The 19,478-nt window shown below is 36.3% G+C and overlaps 2 protein-coding genes across 3 annotated transcripts; one reads left to right on the plus strand and one right to left on the minus strand.

Moving 5' to 3' along the window:
• Positions 1-4,823: 4,823 nt before the first annotated feature.
• On the plus strand, positions 4,824-9,522 carry LOC125214315 (light-inducible protein CPRF2-like). Of its 2 annotated transcripts, XM_048115282.1 has the most exons (7): positions 4,824-5,256; positions 5,538-5,628; positions 6,758-6,962; positions 8,161-8,236; positions 8,318-8,443; positions 8,960-9,083; positions 9,186-9,522. In XM_048115282.1, exons 1-7 carry the CDS (start codon positions 4,870-4,872, stop codon positions 9,338-9,340), a joined length of 1,164 nt encoding a protein of 387 aa, XP_047971239.1. In that variant the 5' UTR covers positions 4,824-4,869; the 3' UTR covers positions 9,341-9,522. The 2 variants fall into 2 exon arrangements, with proteins under 2 accessions (XP_047971239.1, XP_047971238.1); XM_048115281.1 differs by having other exon boundaries at positions 4,825-5,256; positions 8,960-9,522.
• Positions 9,523-16,328: 6,806 nt separating this feature from the next.
• LOC125212215 lies at positions 16,329-19,076 on the minus strand. The gene is made up of 4 exons (XM_048112317.1): positions 18,711-19,076; positions 18,263-18,457; positions 17,432-17,616; positions 16,329-16,792 (listed from the first exon to the last, which is right to left on the minus strand). Exons 1-4 carry the CDS (start codon positions 19,003-19,005, stop codon positions 16,460-16,462), a joined length of 1,008 nt encoding a protein of 335 aa, XP_047968274.1. The 5' UTR covers positions 19,006-19,076; the 3' UTR covers positions 16,329-16,459.
• Between the last annotated feature and the right edge of the window lie 402 nt (positions 19,077-19,478).

Below are 19,478 nucleotides of genomic sequence, written 5' to 3' on the forward strand. Positions count from 1 at the left end.
TAGCGGATTTCAAACTTTGTAGGATAGACCAAATTTTGATAAAACTTGATAATTTAAATGGCAATTTCCCCTAATAAAAAGGCTTTCTTTTTGTCATTTTCTCTATTTTTTTTTCTCAAACAGCTTTTTGCTCTCTCTCCTCTTTTTACTTGCAATACTATTTGAACGACTATTAATTTTTCATTATTTTGGCTGAACAATATCATTTAACACAATCTTAAACCTCAAATTATACTTGCTCTTATTCATAAAAATAAAAATTCTTTACATTTTGTTATGTTTCATGAAATAAGAAACTTTTCTGTCACACCCCAACCCTTATGACTTATGCACATACTATAAATAAATTTAAAATTTAAAATAAATGATTCTCGTGTCAACTACATAAAATCCACATATTATATCAGGTACATATTTCAAAATATTCTAAACTGTAGTGGGATCCTCTCACCACTCTATATACTATACATTTATCTACATGCAAAAACAATGAGGAGGAGAAGGTTGCCAAAATGCATCAGTCGTCGACCCTTATAATAACTGTAACTCACATCAACCCACGCATAATTGATATCTTATTCTTGAAAAATATTAGTGGTTTATATGAGCCACAACTCAGTGTATATAAACCTTACCTTTAATTCCACATGCCAGATATCAAACATACTCTTTAACCAATATATAAAACAAGAATCAACAAATACTAAAATTAATTCCATATACATATGCATATGCCACCCTGTTCAGTTTATTATTCTGTGACAAATCAAGCCTGACATCTGCCCGGGATTCCATTGTATCTGGCCCGAAGGTCTCATTGCCATTGTACATATATATATATATATATATATATATATATATATATATATATATATATATATGACCCGAAGGTCCATTGCCATTGTATATATGACCCGTAGGTCTCATTGCCATTGTATACATATATATGACCCGAAGGTCCATTGCCATTGTATATATGACCCGAAGGTCCATTGCCATTGTATATATGACCCGTAGGTCCATTGCCATTGTATATGACCCGTAGGTCCATTGCCATTGATATCAGACTCAGGGCATGACTGTCACAGATCCTCTTTAATCAATGATTCATGTAATTCTAATGTCATATGAAAACATATCAATTGCATCTTTCTATCATATAATTCATTTACAATATTTCACCGTCTATATCAAATAACACATAGCTATTTTAGTCTCACATCATATAATTTAAATATTCATTTCATTTAACACATAGCAATCAATCACATAAAATATGTACAATTAAAAGTGTGATTTATACACACCTGTTTAAGACAAAATTCTAACCAACCTCTTATTCTGACTCCTAATTCACAACCATCGGTCCTATTCATATGAATAACAAAATTATGAGTGATAAAATATATAGATATACATATGTACGTGATGTGTGTGAAGTTGTGATCAAAATATAGTACACATACCTAATTATAAAAGCTCAAACTATGTAATTTTTTTTTTTCAGAATCTATGCAGTCTCCACTCCGTCTCCTCCCTCTTCTTTTCCTTATTTTCATAATTATAATTTCTCAAATATGAAGCTGTCCCAGAAAGCTTAGTCATTGGGTCTAAATTTATCCATCTAATCAATATACATACATGGTTTCTCCATAAACTCCCACGTATTATCACATATATTTTTATTATGATAGTATGGCGGCTAAAGTTTGTCAAATTAAAACAATTTCTAAAATTAAGCGTACCACATGTGTACATAAAATGTGTATAATAATAAAAGAAGAAGAAGCCACCTATATTAATATTATAGATCAATATACATATAACTACTCTTAAACTTAAACTAACAAACATACGTATACTTATATATACACACTTATATTTAGTTTATACATAATTATTATCTAATTAACTATATTAACTAAGTACAACTATTAAATAATATTTATTTATAAAATCTACAACGTATATACTCCCATGCACACCTTTATACATTTTTAATATTTATGTAACATATATAAATATATAAATACCATATATATAATATTTATTATACAACTAATAATATAAATATGCAAAGATAAAAATATGTCAATATGCAAAATGATGCATGTTTTAGGTTGGGGATGTCACATTTTCATTTTAGGAAACTTCTTTCTCTCTATGAGGTGAGATCAGTAGCGGAGATCTAAAATTTTAATCATGAAGACCCAAATTACTATTAAATTTTGTTGAGTTGTTCCAATATCTACGACATGGATTTAACTCAATGCAATTAATAGAGAGATGCACACGAGAGGTGGATAATGAGATAATTAGAGGATGGTAATAAAAAGTAGAGATAAAGTGACAATATCAACATCAAAATAATTTAAAAATAGATTTTTTATATAAAAAAAAGCATAGTATTAAAATTAATTTTGCTAATATTAGTACTTATTTATGAAATAAAATAACTAGATGTACTTTCTATTCTTGATTTTTAATAATAAAGAGCATATCATTAAAATTGATGTTAAATAATACTCCATCCGTCCCATTTAAGATGTCCTCATTCTTAAGTGATACGAGATTTTAGGAGTTGTTAGGCGGAGTAAGTAGAGAGAAAAAAATACTCTCTCCATCCCATAATAGATGTCACATTTTCTTTTTTAGTTTGTCCCACAAAAGATGACACTTTCTTTTTTTGAAAAAAGTTCTCTCTCACATTAATGTAAATATACTATTTCCTCTCTCCACCTAACACACAAACAACATCTCCTGAAATCCCATGTCATTCTCCAACTATGCCATCTATTATGGGACGGAGGGAGTAGTGGTTTATGTTAATGTGGAAATATGAATTTATTTCCAAATATAAAAAGTGAAGTTTTAAGTGGGACAAACTAAAAAAGGAAAGGTGGACATTTTGAATGAGGCCAATAAAGTAGATATAACTATAGATAAAATAATTTTGAGAAGATTCATGTGGAAATCAAGAAAATGATATTCCCTTCGTCCTATAGAAATAGACCATCTCCTTTTTCATTCATCCTATAGAAATAGTATATATATCTATTTAAGACAATTTTTTTCTCCTTTTCATTTACTTTATTATTTATGGGCACTAATATCTACTACATAATTTCAACTGCTTTTTTTTTTTCTCTCTCTTACTTTATCAATTAAGTACATATTAAAATCTAGGGATATTGGTCTCTAAAATCATGAACTTTGCTCATATTTTCGTATTTTCCATGAACTTTGAAATTGGTTTAAAAAATCATGGGGAGTGTTATATTGTTAACTCAATACTTAATTGTTAATTACAACTAAATAATACTAGTCATTGGATATTCAAATTAAAAGTCTAGATCACTAGCTTCGGAATGTCAATGCGATAAAAAAACGTTAATAAGGGTACTAAGGGTACTAAGGTCAATTTACAACAAATTAATTGTATCTAACTTTTGAAAAATATCTCATAACTTTAAAACGCATAACTTTCTTGATTTAAATTATTTTTTCGCACAACATAAATCAAATTAAAGATAATTTTATAAGGATTCTAACGAGATCTCACTTGCATATGTTCCGATGTCAAAATTTGAAGAAAAAATAAAAAAAATTCAATTTTTTCTTACAACAACAAATGTCAACATGATATACAAAATATGTCAATATAATACATGCAGAATGTCAATATAAGATATGTTTTGACAATTTTAAAGCATTGTGTTGATATTTTCAAAACACTATATTGACATTTTCATCCAAAACCCTAATTGTGTAGTTTTTTTTATCTTTTTTGATTTAATTAATGAAAATGAAAATTACACGTGGCAAATTGTAGACCACAAGTTTGCTAAAATCCTATGGTCTTAAATTAGTATTTCCTCTGTCCTATTAGAAATGAAACGTTTTCCTTTTTGATTGTGCTAATAAAAATGAAACGTTTCCTAAAATGAAAACAACACTCTATCTATTTTTTCTTCTTTCTTCATTAACTTAGAAAACACCACTGAATAAAATCATGTGCCGAAAACCAAATATTGCATATTTATTGGGACGGAGAGAATAATAGTTAACAATTAAATGATGAGTTAGCAATTGATCACTCCCCTTTGGATAATAATTTAGGATTTAGGAAACTCATTAGTGATTATATATTTGGATTATGATATAGAATTTTATAGGAAAATTATTTTACGTATTAAATAGAGAAATAAAATAATATATTTATATTAATATAAGAGAGAATATTTTTCTAAAAGGAAAATATATAAAATATTCTATCTTGTATGGTACTCCGTACATCCCATTCAAGATGACCACATTCTTGAGTGACATGAAATTTTAGGAAGTGTTGTTAGGTGGAATAAAGTAGAGCGGAAAAATGTAGTTGAATATTTTAATGAGGAGAGATGGGAGAGGAGGTTATTTCCAAAATTGGAAAGTGGTCATATTGATTAAGACGGAGGGAATACAAAGGCAAGTGTGTCATTTACTCCCCTCCGTCCCTTAAATTTTGTCATAGTTTGACCTGATACGAGTTTTAAAAAATATAATGGAACGTGAGTTGAAATAGTTAGTAGGTAGTGGGTTCTATTTTCAAAATATTAGTTTTATAATAAAATGTGAGTGAAAATAAATTAGTGGAATATTTAGTTCATTATCAAAAATGATTAAAACTTAACGGTGAAATATGATAAAAAATTTTAGAATAAACAGAAATGGAAAAATGTGATAAATTTTTGGACGGAAGAGAGGGAATATATGAATATTATATAAAAGTTTAAACTCCGACGGTTATTTTTCACATCAAAAAGGTGAATTCTACTTCTAAATTCTTTCTTTCATTTTTTTTTTCTTGTGAGAGAGAGGAGGAAGATGAGAGAGATGGACAGCGTTTTCTCAGTGGATGACATATCTGATGGATTCTGGTCGACCCACGCGCCTCCAGTTTTCCTTCACGACGATGATGACGCACATCACCCGACTTCCTCCTCCGCCGCCGGGATGAATCGCAGCCCATCGGAATGGGCACTCCAGCGCTTCCTTCAGGAGGCCACCTCACCCGATCACAGCATCACCACCGCCTTCCCCACCGATGACGTCGTTAAGACCAAAGCCAACCATCACCATCGAATTGATAATCATCTGCCGCAGCCGGCGCCGGCGGAAGCGCCCCTGAATCTTCGGATCGATTCACAGGAGTACCAGGCACTCCTCAAAAGCCGCCTCGATTTGGCTTGTGCCGCCGTCGCTTTGACTTGGGTAATTTTCATCAATTGATTTTGTCCTTATCGTTTGAGTCCACTTTTTAGGGAAACAGTGAATTATTTGAGTTTTCTTTGCTCAATTGGTTTGTAGCTGATCTCTTACTGTTTATTAGCTCATAGATTGTGCCTTTGGCGAAATTTCATACTTCTTCCCTCTTAGATAATGTTTTGCTATAATTTAGGTTATTTATTCTGTTTCTGCACGAGTTGAGTGAGTATCATATGCAGTACTGAGATTTAGGCATTTTGAGTTGCTTATTGCTTATTTATTGTTAGGAAACTAATGGCAAGGCTACGGGATCTAATGCATCGGCTCCGGCTGTGGCTGACCTTGGATCTCAGGTTTCCAATTCGTCTTCTTCTAAAGGTTATTGAAAATCTATGGTACTTCTTAGTGAAATTTGATTAAGTTCTTTTCACATGAACATAAAATATTCTCTTGATGCGTGGACGTGCGCAAAGTGTGGCATGATTTATGTCATCGATTGTGTCATGCATGTGATAGTTAGGTAGATTTGAAATGTAGTGGGTAAAGGGGAATGAGGAAATTACAGTAGTAGTATGCTTAACATTACATACGTCCCTACTTCCTCTGTGTTACTACTGTTAATTGGTTGTTAAATATTAAGTACTTCTATGTTCCCGTCTATTCATTACTCCTGTGAAGCTAGCGTCTGATTTTCAAGTTTCAACAATAAGGCACGTCTCATTTTTGTATGCATGCTAGTAGTCTATCTCTTGAAGATCATATGAGAAAGACTGAAGTTTGTTACCTGCAAGGGTCAGAGTGAGATTCATAAAAAGTAGTTTTAAAGAATAAGAACCTGAACTCAAACCTCAAACATCTTTAACTGACTAGATGCAACGATGTGCTTATGCATAACTACCATACGTTTATCATTTGTGGCACTTTGGTTCCAGTAATTCAGCTCTTGTTTATAGATGCAATGTTGTTCTGTTATCTGCCACTGCAAGAAGTATTTCATGCTAAATAGTCGAATCAATTACATGTAATGCTTAAGTCAACTCTTTTCTGGGTCATACTATAAGTTATTCTCTCTTTTCTTTGCTTCTCTCTAGATTTCAACAGTCATCTATTGTTTTTAGATGCACCATCCATCTATTTATGCACGATGCAAATGGGAGTAAAATTGTAACTTTAGCAGTTGGCGACTTCTTGATTGATATTCCGAAATTCACATGCCTGAGGGTTGGTAGAAGGGTTCATTACCAGACACCGTAGTTCATGCAGCGTGGTTTACTCCTGTTTTTGTTCTCCTATTTTTCTCGAAATAGTGAAAGGATATCTTCATATATAAAATATATGCTAAACTTAAATAACAACATATATCTACTGCTGCAGATGTATGCAGTATGGAATGCTTGGTTTGTGAGTAGGCTGCTGAGGAGTTAATGGGATATTAATTGAAAAAAATTACTTTAATATTTGAAAAACTGAACCTACATAATCTTTGTTGTTTTTACTGTCTCTTTAGCAAGCGGAAAGGATTCATCAAAGACACAAGTTGAGAATTTTAGTGAAACGGTTGGTGTACCACCTCTTCTTTCAAGCTCAACCAAATCTGTTGCTCAAGTGAGATCCACCTCAAGCGGTTCTTCTGGGGACCAATCTGATGACGATGAAGGAGAAACTGAGGCTAGTCAGAATATGGACCCTGCTGACGCTAAACGCATGAGAAGGTATGCTTTTATATCCTCTGTTTATTGCATGATTACATCATTATCAAGCAATAAGGAGTACAGTTAATATATTATTCCCAAAATAATACTCCTTCCGTCCCACAAGAGTATGCAATTTTGATTGGACACGAGTTTTAATGCACAATTGGTAAAGCTCTATAGAGGTAGAAAGAAAAAGTAATTAAAATATTGTTAGTGTAGAATGGGTCCCACCTTATTAGAGAAAAAGAGTTTCCAAAATTAGAAAGTGCATACTCTTGTAGGACGGAGGGAGTAGTGCATTTAAGCTTGAAGTTGTTGATTATCCCTGTCGTATATATCTTACAAAGTTTTCATTTTAAGAGATCTTATATCAGGAGTGGATGCAGATTGTTGTTAAACATGCAAGGTACAGAGAGAAATTTAAAAAGAAGAAATATATAATGGGGAAAGGGGATACTGGGGTACATATTTGTCATAATATATATATAAATGATAGTGACAATGGGAAAAGTTAAAATGTAATGTTAGTGGATTAACTTTGTAGGACCTGCCAAAACCACTGAGTTCTCTGAGAATATAATATACATATTTTGTGATAGAATGAGAATGTGCTTTCTTTTTCTGTTTAATCTGTAGGATAATTGAGAATATCACTCGTGGTTTTCACCTATACCTTGGAAATAATGAACTATCCGTGATACTAATCACTGGCCTTAGATCTGATAGCATCTAAATTATGTGTGACACTCTTCTATAAGCACACATACATGACCATGCTTTCTTTTTCTCTTTTTAAGCTTTGAGATGATTGGGAATAGGTCTGGTGGTTTGAGCTACATGTTTTAGTTAATGAACTGTAATGTTAAATACACTTATCCTAGTAGCCAATAATGGCCAACCCACATGATCTACCCACCTGTATTTGAAAAAAATATGTGATATTATAGGGATTCTCTGCAACTATGCTGTAAGAACAGAATTGTCATAACCTGTTTTTAATATTTTATGAGAAGTTTCAGATTAATAAGTCAATATATATCTTTAATATATCTGAATAAGGATAAAGTAAGTTTTTAAATCAAAGGACACTGTCAGGATGGTATGAAAGTATCCAGCATAATATATGCAGCTTATGTTATAGTTCCAAATAAGTTGTTATCTATAGCTTCAAATAATTCGTGTTATCTAATACAGTAAAATTGTTGAGTATTTTCAGAATGATTTCAAATAGAGAATCAGCTCGCCGCTCTAGAAGGAGGAAGCAGGCCCATATGTCTGAGCGTGAGACACAGGTACAAGTTCTATTCATCATTTTCATTTAGAAAGCTATCCCACTAAAGGTCTAATCATATCTTGGCCTTTCTTCTCCCCAGGTCTCTCAATTAAGAGTTGAAAATGCCACATTACTCAAGCGCTTTACAGACATAAATCAGAAATACAATGAATCAGCTGTTGACAATAGAGTTTTGAAGGCTGACGTTGAAACCCTGAGAGCTAAGGTACGTTAAATCATTGGATAGCTGTAGTGCTGTATGGTTTGAAATGGAAGATTCCAAGCGACCTATTTAAGATGCTAAGACACCTCGTCTACTTTCCCTGTGATCTTCTTTTATTACACAAAGTAGTACATGATATTTTGATTACTATATTACACATTTTTTAATCTTTTGCATCACTCACTTTTAACTTTGAAGTCCTACATTCTGGATCTATATTAGAGAAAATCCCATGTTCGTGCTATTCAGTAGGATTACTCTACTCTATTATGTAAGAATTTGACTTTTTTTCCCACTGATTGTAGCCTTTTAGCTGTGAGCTTAGCTGGAAAGTTCTCAAATTAATTGTCACTTGCCTCTGTCATCCATCTTTCTATGTTCTTTCTATGTGCATATTCCTAAGAGTTGGAAAATTCATATACGACATGAGTTTTGGTTGAAGGATCTGTTGCATCTCTTTTCGCAAGCCTTGGTAAATGTGGTTTTACTAAAATAAGTGAGTGTTTTCTTCTCAAACAGGTGAAAATGGCAGAAGAAAGTGTGAAAAGAGTAACTGGTTTGAACTCAATATTCCACGCTATGTCTGAAATATCCACGACAGGCATGCAATCCTTTGCTCGTAGTCCTTCTAAAACATCAGCAGGTGCTGCTGTACCAATACAAGATCAGCGTTACTATCAGTCACCTTCTCATAATCACTTAACTAACCTTGGAATTCAAAATGATTTGGTCGATATTCCACCAGTGGAGAATGTACCATCAAACACAACTGCCGCCAATGGGGGTAACAAGATAGGAAGAGGTGTCCCTGTGCAGAGACATACTAGCTTGGAACATATGCAGAACCACAGCCGCGAAGGAACGGGTTCTTCTGGCACTCGCGGGGCTGGAGAACTGTAACGCTTCACCGAAAGATCGTGATAGGGATGTTGTCTGCAAAGCTGGTCCTTACCTATGTAAGACACTGTTGTTTCATTGTACGAAAGATGACTGATTATTGCCTGCATTTTTATGTGTGAAAGTTGCTGGTGCAATTGGTTAAAAATTCTAAGTTTCTAAATAATAAAGTCTATTTCATGTGATTTTGCGAATGTTATATTCCTGTATTTCGTAGGTGTGCATCATTTTATTCTTGCAACAGAACTACCATTAAATGGTAGTATCATATAAATTCCAACATTTAGCACTTTGAATGTTTCATATCTTTTTACACTTTTTTGAAATTTTTAGACAAATGCCATATGTAATATGGAGCAAAGGTGCACAATGTAAGAGCTGAATGACGAATATTAATTCAAACCATCGAATCTCCGCTTTTGCGGCCACATAAAACTTACGTGCAGAATGATCTCAGCTGTGCTTGATCGGAATTGACTGCGTTCCTTCTACGGTTTTACCCCTTGCGTAGACTGGTCACAAACGATCGATATCAATTGCCTCGTCGGTTGGAACAGCCTTGCCCACGAGGCTACAATGGGGAAACTTCCCGTGCATATCCTTGACATCAACCCATGCTCCTCCTTTGGTAATCATGCCCACTGAATACGGAATTTGTAACACCGTAACATTATCGTGCTAAACTGAATGAGAATCAAGACTGGGTTTGGTAAGTAAGTAAGGTGGTTCCACACTTATAAGCACCTTAGAGCATCTCCGGTGGCACCCTTCCCACTAGGACTTCCCACAAAAACTTCTTGCCACGTCATCGTTAGGACTTTCCATTTCACTGCCACATCACTAGGACTTCCCCTGTACTAGGACTTCCCGCAAAATAATTAAATTCACAATTATTCAATTTACGGAATTAAAATGTCGACACGGAAAAAATCGAATACTTCATTAAAAAAAATTACATAATACTTTAAAAAAAATTACATAATACTTAAAAATTACATAATCATAAAAAGTCGAGAAATATAACCCTCGGCTCTCACTCCTCCTCGTCCCCGTCGCCCGTGCTGCTGCCGCCTCCGACGTCCCCGCCCCCAATCTCGACGCCATAATCATCAATTGGTGGCATTCCTAAATCGCGCCGACATGCGTCGATCATATCCTTGCACATCCTTTTGTACCCAGGATCGTGCGTGCTAAACCACCTATGCATGTTCTGACTCAGGGTCTTCGTTAGCTGCGCGCGGGCGAGACGGTCGTACTCATCTGGGGCTTCAGGGGCCTCCAATTCGACCTCGAAGGACCGCTGCGGCTGCCGCTTCCCCTCGCCATCCGCTGCGTAGCCTTTTGCCCCATCGGGCGACGACGACGTCGAGAGTCTGATCGTGGTAGCGGGGACACTTCCTCGGCTTCGGGGAGCTCGTGCGAACCAGGCACTGCTGCTGTACTCACCGGAAGAGTTGATCTTCGTCCGCTTCTAGCCCGAGTCGACACCCGCACAAAACTTTTGCGAACTCCTGACCACGAGAAAGACCTCCCATTGGTCAAACTCTTTGAACTTCAATTCTTTGTTGCGGTACTGGGACAAGGCCTGGGTCTTCACATCTTCCTCAGACATGCCGCTGGTTGCCATGCGCAGGTTGTTTTGGTAGAGGCCGGCAAAATGACTGAGCTTAGGCCTCAACCGATCCCACTGTTTCCGGCATTGCTCGGGAGTGCGAGGCTTCGCCCCATCCGGTTTGAGTGTGAGGTAGGCCTCACTAATGCGATGCCACAATCGGTCAATATACTGGTTCGCCCCGATATAGGGATCCTCGACTACACCGACCCAGGCCTTCGCAAGCGCGGCATTTTCCCACACGGTCCAGATCGACCTCTTCTCTCGCTCCTCCTCACCCACCTCCTCCTCAGCCCTCGTTTGCGAGGAAGAGCCCGGGGCTTTGCCCTTGCCCCTTCCCCCGCCCCTGGCTTTGCCCTTGCCTTTGCCCCTGCCCCTTGCAGCAGGCTCCGCCTCATCGGGAGTCTCACGGATCGGCGATAGCCCCAACTCCTCAAAAGAGAAAGTCTCGATGCCGGCGTACTGAGTCTCCGGAACAGTACTAGGGGAATCGTCGGACAACAAATCTATATATGGGCGATAGACAGATTCCCTAGGCGTCCTCGGGCTCCTGTGCTGCATCGGCCCACCCATCCCCGACGTCATACTCTCTATCCCAGCCATATTTGGCGCCATACTCCCCATCCCCGCTGCCCCGGGCATCATCCCACCCACCCTCGCCATATTTGGCGTCATACCACCTATCCCCGCTGCCCCCACCCATCTGACTCATCCAATTGTACGTATTGTAGAACATTTGGGGAGTAATCTCTGCCATCCCTGCCATTTGGGGATTCATCCCCGCATTAAAGTTTCCCTCCGTTCCGGCGGGAAACGTGGGTGTGTTTCCTCCGCTCGTGGTGGGGGAGTTCCTATTGTACTCCATTTTATAGTAGAAATGAAACTTGTAGATTAGAGAGAGAAACTTGTCAACACAAGTGGTGTGAATGAAATGAAGTTCAACAAGCCCTATTTATAGAGTTTTTTTTTTTTTTTTTTTTAAATTAATTTTTTGTCGGACGTCCGACCTCGACGTGACGTCCGACCCCATGCCACAGTAGCGGACGTCCGCCCGCCCGTCGGTCGGATATCCGAGCCCATCCGACGGGCGCACGGGACGTCCATGTCCTACCATTTTCCTCACTACGGCGGACGTCCGGTCGGACTTCCGCGACGTCCGCCGTTGGAGATGCTCTTAGGGCCAGGAGGGCACATGGTCCCCAATCAATTTTAACTCTTTCTTCATATTTATACCTATTTAGATTTAAGATGTATTATTGGATTGGCGTATATGGTTGGCCTTGGCGCCTCACAAACTACACCAAATATCGTTTCACTTGTTTGTTTTTATTAAATTTTTGTAGGAAAAACTAATTATCTATGATGTTTAGTTTTGATGGAAGAATGTTATAAACAGTGTTAATGACAACACCACTATCGTTTTCCCAATATTATCGATTGTTGCTGACGGCGAAACTGCTTTTAACAATAGACTTTATGTATCTCTATTTTTTTTTTATTCTGTCCTAATATGGGTGAAACTTAAGATAGACCAAATCACCTACTTAAAACTCTCAATGTGGCATTGGTTTTTGTTTGCAGCTAGAACCATTTTCATTAGTGCTCGTTCAAGGTGATAGTGAAAATGGGCCAACACGTCATTCCTATTTCCCCCCGGCATGCTCTCTACATGCTGATCCCCACATCTCAACCATCAAAACCACATGAGAAACAAGGATATCCTCGGCCAAGCACTAAACTTTCCTGAGTTTTGAAGGATTAATAACTAAACATGATGAATTCTAATCAGACTTTCAAGACCACAATTGTTTTCATCTTCGAAAAAACTTCACGTTGTTATATCGCACACCTCAGTCGGAGTAAAATAGAGAAAGTTATAACTGTTCTACAAAAACTGTGTGAGGTAGTGCACGAGTGAGCAGACCGCCAAGTTCTCGCTTCGACCATAGGGCATATTAATGTAATCCAGTAGGATTTATTGTTATGCTCCATTAAGATCTATTACCCCTTCGTATTTTCTAATCCAGTTTTACTATCATCATATGGGAGCTTTAGGAGTTAATCAAGTAAAACAAGAATCCGATGAAGGTTAAGGTTGACACAAATCTCCACAAGAAATTTTTTAGTTTGACTTTATGTTGAGCATATTTTATCTTGTGATTGTTTAAATATATTTTGTCAATGAGTTGCTAAACATTTGAAACTCTTGTTCCATTTCATCATACTAAGTAGGGCCTTAGTGTTTCTACAATAAACAGAAAATTGGTTTAGAGAGAAGAAAAATGAGGTTGAATCTGTTTCCGTTCAACTGGTTTATATACAACTTGTTCTTGTAGGTTAATTATGTCTGAGAAAATTAATTTTTTCTTTTATTTTTCTAACAAAAAAAACTTTCCTTTGGCTCTAAAAAACCTTGCTTAAGCTTCGAAATATCAATATGAGAGAGGCTCTGTTGCAAAATCATTTGATTGCTTTGATTGATTGTTTGCTTGTATAATCAACCGTACATAACTTTTCATTGCAGACATGATCCTATTAATTGCAGGGTTAAAAGCATGTAAAACAACATTCCTAGAGGATCATTGTATTATCTTCCAGACTGAAATATGTCCAAAAAACTTTTAGAAATGTGATTAAAAAAATGCTATTCCCTCTGTCCCGGATAATTCGTCCCAATTTTCCATTTTGGTCCATCCCACATAATTTGTCCCATTTCACTTTTACCATTTTTGGTAGTGGACCCATATTCCAGTAACTCATTCATACTCACATTTTATTATAAAACTAATATATAAAGGTAGGACCCACATTCCACTAACTTTTTCAACCCACTTTTTCATTACAATTCTTAAAATCCGTGCCCGGTCAAAGTGACCCGAATTATCCGGGACAAAGGGAGTAATAAGTAATAACTCTTTTTTTGTAAATCTGGCATAAATCCTCCCAGTTTTCCCCAAAAAAACTTTATTTCTAAGGATAATATAGGTATAGATATAGATATAGATATAGATTGGAGGCAAAAAAATTATGATATAGTATAATTTTAATTGTCTTAAAAACGTTTTCTTTGCCTCCATATATAATCCTTTTGCAAACTGATATGATTGATAATATAATAGGTTTAGTTAAAATAAGCCTTAGGTTGTCTAAACTAGGGGTGGAAAGGTTCTTTGCCTCCATATATAATCCTTTTGCAAACTGATATGATTGATAATATAATAGGTTTAGTTAAAATAAGCCTTATGTTGTCTAAACTAGGGGTAGAAAGGTAAGGTATACCGCATCGATCATACCATACCTCATACCTTACCTCAAAATGCGGTATGCGAAAATCTCATACCTATACCTTACCTCATGTTTTGGTATACCTCACTTCGGTATACCTAATATTCGGTATGGTATATTTCTAATACCGTTATCATATTGTTACTACGGTATACCGCATTTTTGCGGTAAATGCGATATACCGCATGTTTATAGTATACCACATTTTTACGGTATATCAAATAAGGTACGACATACCATATACCTGTGTTCATTTCGCAAGAAACATGTTTCATACCCAAAATATTAGAATTAACGGTTCAATTATTTAAATAAAGTACAAGCCCTAAAACTCCCTCACAAACAAATCTTGGTCATAACATTCAAATTAATAAAACGTCAACCATCAAATCCAAAACAGTTTCGATAATAACCAACATAGTCTTCTTTACTTTCATCTTCCTCTCACACCCTCACATGGAAGCTTTTAAATTATTGTTAATTTTTAATTATTATTAATATTAATATATTTGAAACATATAAATACATATAAGGTACCACCTTATTTTTTGATATATATTGTATGTTTGGTATAAATTAATAACGGTACGATACCTCATTTTTGGTATACACCGAATGTGCGGTATCCCGCGGTATACGAAATTCTATACCTTTACCATACCGTAGTCTATCGGTAAGGTACAGGGGCGGATCTACTAGGAGGGGATAAGGGGCATTTGCCCCTCCTCAATATATTTCATGTAGTACTATTTCATGGAGTAATTTTTTAAAAAAATTGATTTCCTTTATAAATGCCCCACCTCAAACCATTAAAATTTCTTCTTAGATATATTTTTGCCCCCGTCGAATCGAGATCCTGGCTCCGCCCCTGGTAAGGTATCATACCTTACCGCAAATTGCGGTATACCGCAAATTCGGTATTTTTCGATATAATTTCGGTACAATAAGTGTGGTAATGCGGTATTGCGGTACATTTACCCAGTCCTATTCTAAACATGTAAATGAGGTTCATGAAATCTAATTCTACTACACTAATGTCATTGCAGCTTTTAGAAATATACTAATAACCATTATTAGTGTGATCCATAAGGAGGTACTATTTTGGAACTAACTAGGGCAGCTGGGATATGAAAAGCCACCGGAACTTGACCGGAGATGCTCACCGGTAGTTACAGAATATTGAGAGATTGATAAGAGACATCCATTCATATCTTCCATATCTTTTATTAAAATATCTTTTGATTCATAGTATCTTTTCATATATTGTCTTTCTTGTTAGATAAGTTAGGGTAGTAGTAATTTAGTATTATAAATAGCCTAGAGTGTATCATTTAATTAATGAAGAAATACAATATTATTTGAGCCCAAAAGAGCCTCACGTTTTTCTTTCACATCTGACACCGCTGCCGACGGGAAGCCCCGCGCACAGCCGCCCAGATTATTTCTCCGCCGACCCTCATGGGCGCCGGATTTATCCTTACGTTGTAATTTCCGTTCTGCCGGTACTTTAGGTATATATGATCCTTAACAACTGGTGCTTTCATTGGAAAAGCTATATTTCATTTCATTGGTTGGTTATTGAAAGGAATTACATTGCTATTTATAGATAAGATTGCACAATGCTAATCTTCTAGACTTAACTCTAAACCATTATGTTATAATTGCTTCATTTCCAGCCGTTGATCATCTTCCACTTATCATGGTCGTCCGTCATCTTTCTTCATTGTATAGTCATGTATCATGTTTCAAGTGGTCATGCGTATTGGTCTCTGGCTAAGGGGTCGAGTGTGTGCGAGGTTCTGAAATATGTGGGGATGGTTAGAGAGTGTGATCCAATCGGTCTCCATGTCACACACTCGGCTGTCAATAATAAATGAGTTGGCTCTGATGCCATATGATATTATTTGGAGTCAACTAAAATTAGGCTCAAAATTAAAAACGCTGAGACTTTGATCTGCTATTCAATCAAACATTTTATCATGATGTTGGTATGGGAGGCTTCAATAATGACTCCTCATTTACCCAAGCTCGAACAAACCATTGACCTATTGGGTTTAGGCCTACGGGAAACATCTAAGTTCCGCTTCATCATCATCAAAATATAATCACTGGTAGGATATTTCTATAAATCACATGGATTAAGAATACAATGTCAAGTTGAATACATAATGGGAGGAAGAAATAGGATAAACCCACCAAGTGCATTCAGCGCAAGAGTATATAATTCAGGCTTCTCCCAGCTGCGGGAGCTGAATATCATACAATATCGGGTTGGCTTCGAGCTTCTCTGCAATTTTCTCAAGGATTTTCTTCAGAAATACCGCTGAACTGTCTCTGCCTGATTCAGCTGCATCATTCTCACTCTCTACCTCAGTAAATATTTCATCAAAGAGAGCCGTCATTTCAGGCAGTTGTGAAGGTGGTAAACCGAAATCATCCTCATGGTTCTTGAGGTAAGACTTGATATGTGTGGCTCGTGACTGGTCACCACTGCATTCGAAATTTTCCTCAGTAATCTTCTTCACAGCATCATCAAGAAGCCTCTCCTTGGCCAGAAGCTGCAGAAACAGTGAAAGTAGCATTCAAAGATCTGCAATTAACTCCTAGAACCAACTAAATACTCAAAAGATCTGCAATTAAATACTCAAATGATCTGCAAAAAATATGAACATTTATACCACAACAAAAATTGTTTTTCAGGTGTATGGCGAAAAGGTACTGTTAATAAACTAATGCTACATACTTACATGATAGTGCGATGTTATTTGAATTAGAAAATAACATTGAAATTTAAGGTATAAACAAGTGTTTGAAAGCTAACAAACAGCATGATTATGAACTACAGTGCAGAACAAAGTTAGATTCTAGTGTCTTGGAGAAGAAGCAGTTCAAGTTTTAGATCTGTATTTGAAGAGTGGGCGACTATGGTATAATACTACAGATTTTGAGAGAATCCAATTGATAAAAAAAATATCCATTGCAAAATATATAAAAATATTCACTAATAATAGTATCACCGGATGTTAGAATTTCATCAGTGTGACTGGAAACCTTTTTTAGTAAGTATATATATTGCTCCTCTCTGTTAACTACCCAAACTTTGGTAGCAATCAAAATATGTGGCAGTATTACCATGGTGTGTACCAAAAGTTTTGATTCCCAGAATTTTTGGAAGCAAATCAGGAAAAGTAAGTTACCTTTCTAAGCTTAGAACCATTCGCCAATTTTATGCTCCTTAAAACGACGACAACAGGTTTCTTTGCCAGACTATCAGCGAGTTCCTGCAGCACATGTTGCAGGAGTTGAGCAAATTGTGCTTGTCCCAGTTCTTCTTTTCCAGCTGCTCCGTGTTTCTTTAATATATCATTCAACTGCGGATATTCTGTTAAACAGCATTAAGTGCTCAGAATTACAAGTAGTGCACAATTGATTTGATGATGCAGCATGCGATTATTCAACAAAATTATGATTTGTCAGGATTTAGGCCAGTTTATTAAGGGGAGCTAAAGTATTATAGAGAGTTTTAATAGCAGGTATAGTATTTATCCATTTTGTAAAGTGCTAACATTGACAATTAGACTAACACAGCACAAATACTACTATTAGAACTCTTCATATTATATCAGCAACTAAAAAGTACTAACTATACACAGCATCATCTCATACTATCTTCTTTCTTTCTGTTTTTCCTTTATGATTATAACTAGCTATTTCAGGTTATATCCGAAATTGGAACCTAACCAGCTTTTGAATAAAAACTGCATATGGAAAACCATAAATCTGATCGAACTTTTTATCAAAGCATCTGACTGAAATGGACAAACAAATAGCACAGATTTATAAAAAGGGGGGACAGAACTCCTTAAAGTTTGAGTGGAGTGTTTACAGACAACACTAGTTCAAAACCACCTACTTGAATTGATGAAAATCATAAACACTTAAATGGAAAGAGTAAATTTATGTTCAACTCTAAATGTTCATGACCTTTCAAAATCTCATATTGTATGGCAGACAGAGTAAAAGTATACCTGATACTGAAGGAACACCGGATTCGATGCCCATATGTGCCAGAGCACTCTGTATCTCATCCTTACTGATTTTTCCTGTATCTTCTACGTCTAAATCAGTGAAAAGATTCTCTGCTAGCATTGCGAAATCATCTTCATCTTCCAAGAACATATTGAGAGATCCGCCGTCCAATATTGTCACAGCAATAGGATCATCTGAATTGAAACAGAAACAACCACACATTCATACTATTAATTAACTTTTCCTTGTGAAACAGATAGAGAATCTGACAGAGGTGGAAATTCCAGCGCAGCAATCACTCTCAACACCACAAATTGATCGCAATTACAATAAATTTCTAGGTTTCATTAACAAAAAGGCAATAGCTACAGACCAGTCAATATTGTGTACGACTAAAAACTACTGATTGAATGAGTTGGAATTGAAGTCAACAAACGCAAAACTGACCTTTGAGTTCATCGGCAATGGCGGAAATATAATTTCGAAGAATTGTGCAGGCATCGGTGTGATCGAGCTTCTTAGAGAGGAATCCGGCGGTATCAGAGACGCCGATCCGGCGAATAGCAGAAGACTTGAGAGTTTCGGGCAATACGAAACCGAGAAGGGAGAGGGAGGCCCTAGTTTCAGCCAGCTGTAGGACCTCTGCGCCTGTGATCGGAGTGTCTATAGGTGGAGAAGGCAGTGAAACATCGACATCTGAGAGGTGAGATCCGTCGAAGATCGTCAGTCCTGCTTCCGCCATTGATAGAAATTTGGTAAGGTCTAGTGTGAGAAAGAGAGACAGAGAGAGTTGAATCTTTCAAGAGGAAAGGAGTGAGACAATGAGAAAGAAAAAGAAAACCGCGTGGCGCGTACTTGAAGTTTGGAAAATTCAATTTTGCAATTGGACTACAGTAGAATAGTACTCCCTCCCTCCGCAATTAGGAATCATCATTTGATCGGATACGGGTTTTAAAAATATAAAGAAAAGTTGGTTGAAAAAGTTAGTCGAATGTGAGATCCATTTTTTTTATATTGATTTTATAATAAAATGTAAGTGAATTGAGTTAGTGGAATGTATAACCTACTTACTATTTATGGTAAAAATGAAGTGTGACTCTTAATTGGGAATGAATCGAAATAGAAAAGTGTGACTCTTAATTGGGGACGGAGGGAGTAGTATGAAAGAAAAATTGATACTCATTCTTGAACGCACCTCATTTTATACAATTTTAT

This window comes from Salvia hispanica, chromosome 3 (assembly GCF_023119035.1).
Source record: "Salvia hispanica cultivar TCC Black 2014 chromosome 3, UniMelb_Shisp_WGS_1.0, whole genome shotgun sequence".
Classification (NCBI taxonomy): domain Eukaryota; kingdom Viridiplantae; phylum Streptophyta; class Magnoliopsida; order Lamiales; family Lamiaceae; genus Salvia; species Salvia hispanica.